Source organism: Tupaia chinensis, unplaced genomic scaffold, assembly GCF_000334495.1.
Source record: "Tupaia chinensis unplaced genomic scaffold, TupChi_1.0 Scaffold139491_1, whole genome shotgun sequence".
In the NCBI taxonomy this organism is placed as follows: domain Eukaryota; kingdom Metazoa; phylum Chordata; class Mammalia; order Scandentia; family Tupaiidae; genus Tupaia; species Tupaia belangeri.
The window spans coordinates 492,687-503,609 of record NW_006199376.1 but is presented as its reverse complement, the minus strand read 5'-3'; the positions used below and the strand labels follow the sequence as shown (position 1 = coordinate 503,609).

Here is a 10,923-nt window from a genome sequence, read left to right as displayed (position 1 = left end):
GCTGGACATGGCCAACCGTGGTTTGAGTCCCGCACTTGGTGGCTTCAAAATCACACCATACATATGTGCATGGTATGCCTGCCCAAGATCCTGAGAGGAGAATGGAGGAGGAGAAGGGGTTGCAGCATGACCATCTCCTCATAGGGCGATTTCTCACTTTCCCTCTCATTGTCTCTGTCTCTCCTGTAAGTGCATTGTTTCTCCCTCTCCTGTAAGTGCATGTGCCCTAAGACAAAACCCTCAAAAACAAACAAACAAAAACAAAACAAACAAACAAAAAAACCTGAGTGTATTTTTTCCTTTTGCTTATCTCATATGATAGTTATTAAAATTCTTGTAAATCTTGTTGGGACCAGCAGATAGCATAATAGTTACTTTGCTGGACTCCCATATAATTGACCATGGTTCAAGTCCCAGACCCAGCAGCTTAAACTCATGCTGGGCACATGTGCATGCCCAAAATCCCAAGAGGAGGAGGGAGGAGAAGGGATTGTGATGTGGCCATCCCCCTGGAGACTGATTTCTCACTTTCTGTCTGCCTGTCTATCTCTGTTTCTCCAGTAAGTGCATGTGCCCTATAGCAAAAATCTCTCAAAAAAATTCTTGAATCTTGATTGTATTTCATTTCTTCTCAAAAATTCAAAAGCCCCTGTCACATTCTCTTTCCCCTTCGTTCTGGAACACTGATAAGATATATGTTAGATATTCTCGCTATCTATTTCTCTTACACTCAATATTTTCCATTTATTTCTATTTTCTATTTATCTTCCTCCTTAGTAGAGTCTTCTGACCTCCATCTTGATGATTTACAGACTTTTTAGCTGCCTCTAGTCATTGTTAAATTCCATTAAATTATTACTCATATTGTGTTTTTCAGTTATGCCTAGTTATTATTCAAATCTACTTTGTTACTTTTGTAGCTTCCAGTGTCCTGAGCAAAAGCATTAAAGTGCAGACTTAACCTTCTGGATCAAGGAAAACAAAAGAGAGTCACGAAATCAAATCAGAATTCCAGGTCCTAGTTCATGCTTTTGCATTTTCTGTGTATTCATTAGAGATTCATTCTAAAAGTTTCTCCAGTGCTATATACTGTCTTACTGATTAGTTCTTCAATTGTGGCTAATTACTATTAAACTTATCTCCTAAAATCTTAATTTTATTGTATTTTTTTAATATCTGGAAGATAAGACGTTAAAAAATAGTGATAGAGTGTGAGAGTATGTGGTATAGAGGAAGAAGAGAGAAAGACACACACACAAAGAGAATCACCATCTATAAGGCTCACTAATGCTTTTATCCCCTTCCTTCAATTCTCTGGCCTACAGGATCCCAGGCATGTATGTGTGCATTCAGTATTTTCAGGGTAACTGGGTTGGGGACTCAAACCCTGGTGGGCATGTGTCTCCCAGCTACACAGTCTGGTGCGGTCTAGATTTTTGCCACAGGAGCTGGGCTGACTTATTTCCTTTAAGTGTGCTCATCCTTTGCTATATTTTCAAGTGTATCATTCCTTTCTTACAATTTAGTAAGTTTAATATTCTTGGGACCAGCAAATGGTATAGTGGTTATATCACTGGACTGCCATGTAGTCAACTGCATTTTAAGTCCCAGGCCTGGTAGCTTAAAACTCACACTGGGTACATGTGCATGCATGTCCAAAATCCCGAGAGGAGAAGGGAGAGGAAGGGACTGTGGGGCGCCACTTCCTGGGGGAGTGATTTCTCATTTTCTGTCTATTCGTCTCTCTCTGTCTCTCTAGAGAGTGCACAAGCCCTATTGTCAAAAATCTCTCAAAAAAAAAAAAACTTAGTAAGTTTAATATTCTTTGTCAAAAACTCCAATGTCTCTAGTTTTTAGAAATTAAATCTTACTATTGTTTTTTGTGGACTTTTATTCATGATTTTATTTTCAATTGATTTTTTTTTTTCTGAAAACAGATTGATTTTTTTCAAGTTCTATGTTGAAATTCTTTGAGACCTAATATAAAAGTTTGTACCTCACATAAGAGTTGGAACATGCTCTATTATTTCCTGGTACTGCTGCCAACCCTGGAGAACTCTAAATTCCTTTTTGAGCCAAACAATTTGTATGAACACAGGCTTCAAAGTCACTTGAAATCCACTCTATGGTTCATTATTGACAAAGAATGTTTTTCTCCTATAACAACCTATGATGTAGTTGGTTTTCTTTCTTTATTTTTTATTTTATGATCATCAGTAGTGTGTTGGTTAGATAATTATGTTGTCTTTGAAGTTCCAGGTAAGAGTGAGGATGCAAGGAGAAAAGTATGTTTATTTCTAGTGTGAATCTTCACTCTGCATGATGTAGTCCATAAATTTCTAAGTTGGGGGCCACCTATGCTTATGCCTGGGTCTTATTTTTTTAGTTTTTCTAAAGTTGTATGTGTTTATCATGTTTAAAATCATGTTTTGAAGTATACCTACATTGCAGGATGACTGGATCTAGCCAATGAACATATGCATTCAAAATACAAAGTAGAATAGCTGTTTTGATTTTTTTGAGAGTTTTTTGCTATAGGATGCGTGCACTCACCAGAAAGACAGAGAAAGACAGAGAGATAGAAAGCGAGAAATCACCCCCTGAGGGGATGACCACGCCACAATCCTTTCTCCTCCATTCTCCTCTTGGGATCTTGGGCATGCATGTACACATGCCTGGCGTGAGTTTAAGCCACCAGGTCTGGGACTTGAACCAAGGTCGGCTACATGGGAGTTCAGTGACATAGCCATTATGCTAACTGCTGGTCCCTAGAATAGTTGCTTCTAGGAATGGGTATATTTGGACATGTGGGGTGTTGGGGAAATGTTTTATTATTATTATTATTATTATTATTACTTGTATATTCAATCGCTATACATCATTTAGACTGTAAAGAGACTACCCAGCATGATATACCCCTCAGTCCAGCCCAGTTGAGAATACTATACACATCATCATCAACAGGTAATAAACCATATCTGTTCCCCACAAATGTATTATCTATCTTTTTTTCCCCCAAATTTCCTTTCCTACACTCTTCCCCCCCCCACTCTCCTTCCACTTTGTCCTTAGTGTCCACAACAATTATCAATGCTTTTATGTCCTCTAGTCTTTCAGTCTCTATCGTAAGTGTCAACAGTCATTATATGACAAGTGGAGACATGGAATATCTCTGTTTCATAGCCTGACTTGCATCACTCAGCAACAAACCTTCCATATTTGCCCACTTTCTATCAAATGCCAGGGACTTTTTTAATGGCTGAATAGTATTCCACAGTTTTTCAGTCCATTCATCTGCTTATGGGTATTTGGTTCCATGTCTTAGCAATCATGAATAATGCCATAATAAATAAAGATGTGCAAGCACTTTTCTGACTGAGCATTCTCCTGTCCTTTGGGTACATACTCAGGAGTGGACTTGGTGGTTCTATTTGAAGGTCTTTGAGGAACCTCCATATTGTTCTCCACAGTGGTTGGAGATAATCCCATTTGTCTATTTTGGAGATTATTGCCTGTGCTTTGGGAGTCTTATTTAAGAAGTCTTGGCCTACTCCAATGTCTCCCAGAGTTTCCGCAGTATTTTCCACCAGTAATTTTATATTTTGTGGTCTTAGGTTTAGATCTTTGATCCACTTTGAGTTGATTTTGGTTAATGGTGACAGAGTTTCAGATTCATCTTTCTGCAGGTGGATACCCAGCTTTTCCAACACCAGTTGCTAAAGATATTTCCCTTTCCCACTGGATTGACTGGTGTGCTTTGTCAAAGATGAGTTGGTTATATGTTTTGGGGTTTATTTCTGGGGTCTCTCCTGTTTCTTTGGTCCTCATGTCTGTTATTGTGCCAATACCATGCTGCTTTGATTATCACAGCTTTGTAATATACATTTGGGTCAACAAGTGAGATGCCACCCACTCCACTCTTTTGGTGTAGGATTGCTTTGGTCTTATGGGGTTCTTTATGATTCCAGACAAATTATATGATTGTCTTTTATAGATTGTGAAGAATGTCTCTTGTAATTTTATAAGGATTGCAGGAAATATATAGATTAATTTGGGTAGGATTGTCATTTTGATTATATTGATACTGCCAATTAAGAACATGGGATGCCCTTCCACTTTTTTTTGTGTCATTTTCTATTTCTTTTTAAAGATTTTCCTAGTTTTTCCTTATAGAGTTCTTTGACTTCCTTGGTTAGTTTTATTCTTAGATATCTTATACTTTTTGTGGCTATGGTAAATGGGATTAGTTTCTTCAGTTCTGCCTCTGACTGCTTGCTGTTTATATATAGAAATGCTATAGATTTTTGTAAGCTAAATGTTGATCAAAAGATATACAATTTAACTTAGACGGGAAGAACAAGTTCTCGATATCTATTGCACAATAAGGCCACTATAGTTAATTTTGTACTTTAAAAATTGTTAAAAGAGTGAATGTAAACTTTTCTAACTGCAAAAAGTAGTAACTATGGAAGCCTGGATGTTATCTTCTGTCCCTGAGCTCCATTAAGTAATAAAAACTGGTGTTTAAGTTCATGGAATACCACAAATGCCCTTGGGTTGGAAGCCAATATTAATTCTTTATCTTAATGTATGGTTACCCTCAATTTCAGACCTAAGAGTTTTTTTTTTTTTAATTTTGTCTGATGATGAATGTATTAAGGTCCTCTAGCATGGGTATAAATATAGGCAGAGGAATAGGTATTAGTATGTGAATAGGTACTAGTTAGCATCTGGGTTTGGGTATGGGTGTGGAACAAGAGAACCAGGAACATAGACATACATATTATCTTTATTTATTTTCATCAGAGATTTGCTCTTTGTATCCCATACATTATCCTTCTGGATACTGTCAGCTTTCACTCTCTAAAAACATGATAGTGGATGCCATATAGTCTTCAGAATGTATTTATCTACATTAAACTGGATTATTGTCCAAGATTTAATTTCTTTGATATTTAAATACTTTATTTAAATAACATTTGATACGTACATGATTTATAATTTATGAACTATGAATCAAGAAAACAAATTGAAAAAAATGTTTTGAAGTTGACATGAGAGATATGTTAGATCAAACAGCAAACACAGGGAAACATTTCATATATTTTTTTTTGGAGAGAGATTTTCACTGTAGGGCATGTGCGCTCGCCAGACAGACAGAGAGAGACATAGAGACAGAAAGCGAGAAATCATCCCCCAGGGGGGATGGTCACGCCGCAATCCCCTCTCCTCCATTCTCCTCTCGGGATCTTGGGCACGCACGCACACGCGCCCGGCGTGAGTTTTAAGCCACCAGGTCCGGGACACGAACCGCGGTCGACTACGTGGGAGTCCAGTGACATAGCCATTACGCTAACTGCTGGTTCCCAACATTTCATATATTTTATAGCCATCTCTTAGGTGTCAAAAATGTGAGATGAATTACGTGGTTATATCATTACCCTTACAGATCTTATAGTCAAAGTGCAAAATCATTGCCGATTATGGTAGAACAAACTCCTTCTTTCTTCTTCAGCTACACAAGGACATCCACCCTACTGGAGTCATAGCCAATGCTACCTCATAACAACAGCTCCTTCCCTGCTGAAGTCTCCGAGTTCCTCCTGAACTGCTTTGTCAGGTCCCCCAGTTGGCAGCGCTGGCTGGCTGTCCCTCTTGGCCTCCTCTTCCTCCTGGCCATGGGGGCCAACACCACCCTGTTGATCACCATCTGGCTGGAGGCCTCTCTACATGAGCCCATGTACTACCTGCTCAGCCTCCTCTCCATGCTGGACATTGTGCTTTGCCTTACCGTCATCCCCAAGGTCCTGGCCATCTTCTGGTTTGACCTCAGGCCCATCAGTTTCTCTGCCTGCTTTCTTCAGATGTTCATCATGAATAACTTCTTGCCCATGGAATCATGCACCTTCCTGGTTATGGCCTATGACCGTTACGTGGCCATCTGTAAGCCTCTGCATTACTCATCCATCATCACTGGCCAATTTGTAGCAAAGGCTGCTGTCTTCATCCTGGCCCGGAATACATTTCTCACTGCACCTATCCCCATCCTCTCTGCCCGCCTCCACTACTGTGGAAAAAACATAATTGAGAACTGTATCTGTGCCAACCTCTCTGTATCCAAACTCTCCTGTGACAATGTTACCCTGAACCGAATCTACCAGCTAATCGTGGCCTGGACTCTTCTGGGCTCAGACCTCATCCTCATTTTCCTCTCCTACACGTTCATCCTCCGAGCTGTTCTTAGACTCAAGGCAAAAGGGGCAGCAGCCAAAGCTCTGAGCACTTGTGGCTCTCACTTCATCCTCATCCTCTTCTTCAGCACCATCCTGCTAGTTTTTGTTTTTACCCACATGGCGAAGAAAAAGGTTTATCCTGATGTCCCCGTCTTACTTAATGTCCTACACCATGTAATTCCAGCAGCTCTAAATCCCATTGTTTATGGGGTACGAACCAAAGAAATTAAGCAAGGGATTTGGAAACTACTGAGGAGGGGTGGATGACATCCCAAAGTAATTGTGTTCTTGCTTTGTTCTTCTGTGTCAGAAATACTCAAAAACCATGGGAAGGCAGAGATTGAGGCATAGAAATGCAATCTTTATCTTCTCTATGAAGGTGCCTGATGATATAAACTTTTCTCTCTCTCTTTCCCAGAGGCACGTCCTACTTCTTACCACTCCCTGGCCCTAGAGAAGACTAAGATGTATAAACTTTCTTTACATTACCCTGATAAGAGTCTAGGATCATTGATAAATCAAGTATAAAACTTAATTGTCTGCTCCTGTTTAAATCTCAGGTGCACCAGTGAGATGGAAAATTAATGCTTACTTGAAGACATGTGTCTGAGGACCAGCCCCTTAGCACAGCAGTTCAATGCTTAACATAAGGAGCATGATACCACATGGCTGTCTCTGGCTAAGTCACAGCTTGAACAACACTTTTCACCTATATGCCTCTCTGCTCCCAATCCTGACAGGAAAAGGAAAGAGACTGTGGTGTGAACACACTTCATTGTGAATGCTTTCTCTCTGTCTCTGTCTCTCCTCTCAGATGATAATTAAAAAAAGAGAAGACATATGGTGAATTGCTATTGTGCATAGGCTTTGGGAGATGATGTATAGCGTTGGAAGGAAATATGTAGCATTAAAAACTGTTAAAATATTTAACTACTACACTTTAACTTTCTTTCAGGCACTCAAAATATTTATTTTTGAAAAGCAAAGTTATTTTCTGTGCAGTACAATACTAGAAAATAAGACTCCAACAGAAGTAAACTTTGGTCTTCTTATTCTGGGAGTCTGCTGAATAAAGCAGAACTATGTTAAATCAGCTATATTACAATGTATTAGAATTAGAATAAAACATATTAATAATCAGCTATATTATTATTATTATTATTAATAGAATTAAAATAAGACATATTAACAAGATACTTTGGAAACCCAGAAGAAAGAGGAATTTATTTCTCTTGGAGGGTCCAGAAGACAATAGAGAGATAGTGAGATGACAGATGGGAAGAATAAGAAGAGAAAACATACCAAGATGCTAGATTATTATACAACAAAGCATAAAGGTAGTTGTTCATTTATGGAATAGACTATAACTCAGAGTCTTATCTAGCCTTTAATACTAATTCCATACGTATAGTTTTTAAACTTTTAAACCTAAAACTTTGAAGGTATCTTTGCCTTCTGTTTTCCCTCATGACCAGTGTTTAACCTCTCAGCATATCTAGTCAGCCAATCCCTCCATTGTTCTGCGTCTGCTCTACACTGCTCAAGTCACCCCATGTTCATTCTTGTTTATTGAAATGGCGTGGGGTAAGGAGAGTCGTCTCTTTGCTTCTATTTTTGTTTCCCTATAGTTAAGCTCAAATACAGTAGCCAGAGGGACCATTTTAAAGTTATACTTCAGGTCAGTCATTTCACTTTAATATACAAAAGCTCTGCATAGATTCACCACTCACTAAGACCAGAAGGAAAATTTTTTCAATGGCTTACGAGGCCCTAAATGAATTTACTCTCATATACCTCCCTAACTTTCTCCTTTAGTCTTCCGCAGCCAATCTGTTTACCTGGTGGCTTTTCAAAAACACAAAGCGCATACTTACTCCTGAGGGTTTTTGCTTGTTGTTCCCTTTGCATATGTAGCTCTTCTCCTCAGGTCCATCTGGTTTTCCTGACTTAGTATCTAAAATTGTGTCCAATAATATCCACCACAGACACAAATGATTTCCTAATGCATTTCCCATTTCATTTTTATACAATAAAAATCTAAAGACCATCAATTTCACTTACTTTTATTTAGTCAGCATCTCTTTGCTGAAACTTAAGTGGCCTGTGGGCAAAAATTGTTGTCTATTATGTGCACTGCTGTATACCCAGCCCCTGAAAGAGTCCTGAGCATGTGGTAGAGACCAATAAACCTTTGTTAAATAGTGGTTGAATTAATGTTCAATAAATGATCAATCATATACCAGTGACTAGCAGTATAAGTCAGAAATGGTCTTTGTCCTCTGGGTTTTACATTAGATGTCAAGAGTAAGAAGAGAGAGTATATTTAAGTCATAATCCCATAGTCTGGAGAATCATGATAGAAGCTTGGGGGTAGGAATGGAAAGATCAAGAGAACACTGTAAGACACTTCGAATTTGAATACCCACAAGTCATCCAATGGAAAGTTCACAGTAAGTACTTCAACCTCAACTAGCTATAGCTGTAAAGTAAGATATATACTTAGAAGTTGATTATAGAATGTAACTGAAATAATCAGAGAAGATGCAATGATCTTGGAAAAGAATATGGTGTGAAAAGAGAAAAACGCATGAAAATACTAGAGAATCCCCACATCCTCCTTAATTTCTACTGCAGGTAGATTTACTTAGGAAGAAAACTAAGTAGTGTAAAGTGAAGCAGAAACAAAGATAAGAAAGTAATAGAAGGAAGCACCTCAAAAGGGACTATTGTCAATTCAGAGGGCATGGTCAAGTACATTCAAAGCCCACTGTAGAGAGTGTCAGTGTCTATGATACTGATTATAAAATAGATGTGGAAAATAAAATGTAGGAGAAATGGAAAACTTTGGAGAGAATTCAAATAGGAACATATAATAGTATACATTATGAAACAATAGTAATAAAAATAGGGCACATCTTTATCAGTAAAATAAATAGAACAGTGATGAGAAAGAAACAGAGTTTATACTTATGAAAACTTCAGTGGAGAAAGGATCAATTATTGGGTTGTCAGAAAAGTTGTGACACATTTTTGCACAGAAAAACAGAAAAACATGTCATGACTCTTCTGGTGACCTAATATTTCTCTTTACATGGAGAAAAATAGGGCCAGCTAGTGGTGTGGTGGTTAAGATGGTTGGATCCCACATGGCCTATAGTGCAGTTCAAGTCCTAGGCCTGGCAGTTTCTTTTTCTTTTTTCATTATTATTTTTTTATTTTAATTTTTTATATACATTCAATCATATTATTTAGCTTACAAAGTGAATATTTCAATATGTGAACATTTCTCCTCGGTCCAGTTGATCAAAGTATCTTCCACCGATACCACACCTCCCTATCCCATCAATGCTCTGTCTCCATATCCCTCCCGGCAGTTTGAAAAACTTGCTAGGCATGTGTGCATGCAGCTCACAAATCCCAAAAAGAGTGAGAAATGGAGGATAAAGAATTGCAATATGACTGTCCCCATGAGTGCTTTCTCAGTTCCCTTCTCCCTTTCTCTCCAGGGAGCACATGCTTCCTCTGGCAAATTAAAAAATAAACACATAAAGTTAGATCCATACATAGCACGAAAGGCAGGAGTGATATTCAAAATTATTCAATAATTAATATGGCATGTCCATCAATCAACATGAAGGTGCTCAGGCCATAGTACTGGAAATGGCCTTCATGAGTTCTGTTCAGCCAGGCATTAACTCATTTCATGATGGGTCATGGGGAGAGCTAGAAGATACTGAGAGAGTGGTGAGGGTAGTGACAAGGGTTCTCTCTGCTCAGATGAGAGGATATTTACAAAAATAGTATAGGGAACCAGCAGTTAGTGTAATGGCTGTGTCGCTGGACTCCCACGTAGTCGACCGCGGTTTGTGTCCTGGACCCGGTGGCTTAAAACTCACACCGGGCGCGTGTGCGTGCATGCCCAAGATCCCGAGAGAATGGAGGAGAAGGGATTGCGGCGTGACCATCCCCCCTGGGGGGTGATTTCTTGCTTTCTGTCTCTATGTCTCTCTCTGTCTGTTTGGTGAGCGCACGCACCCTACAGTGAAAATCTCTCTCAAAAAAAAAAAAATAGTATAGCAGTATTTCCACAGAAAAATAGGGTCTGACTTAATCAAATTGAGAAATCCTCATTGTTTTAATGATAGCATAAACTGAAATTGATAGATTTTTTTTTTTTCTTTTTTGGAGAGGTTTTTGCTATAGGGTGCATGCACTTGCCAGAAAGACAGAGAGAGACAGAGAGACAGAAAGAGAGAAATCACCCCTTAGGGGTGATGGCTACACCACAATCCCTTCTCCTCCATTCTCCTCTTGGGATCTTGGGCACTCAAACACATGTCTGGGCCTCAAACTGCAGTCGACTACATGGGAGTCCAGCGACATAGCCAATACACCAACTTCTGGTCCCTGAAATTGATAGATCTATGACAAGTTAGAGGAGACATTACCAATATCCAGTTTTTTTTTTTTTTATCATTGTTTTTTTTTTTCCTTTTTGTTTTTATTTTTTATTTTTATTTTCTACATTAATTCACTATACACTATCACAACACACCAATGAATTTTCCATCCAAAATACACTGTGCATTGGTTTAATCAAGCACATCAACATACATGTTCTCAGCAAATAATTTTCCAATTCTTACATCCTGCATACCTTGCCCTTTGTCTTGCCATCCCTGATTCCCCA

The 10,923-nt window shown here is 38.7% G+C and overlaps 1 protein-coding gene across 1 annotated transcript; it reads left to right on the top strand.

Annotated features, from left to right (window-relative positions):
- Nucleotides 1–401: 401 nt before the first annotated feature.
- On the top strand, nt 402–6,500 carry LOC102483041 (olfactory receptor 56A3). Its single transcript, XM_006162009.1, has 2 exons — nt 402–410; nt 5,550–6,500. The coding sequence occupies exons 1-2, from the start codon at nt 402–404 to the stop codon at nt 6,498–6,500; spliced, it is 960 nt and encodes a 319-aa protein (XP_006162071.1).
- The last annotated feature ends 4,423 nt before the right edge of the window (nt 6,501–10,923 follow it).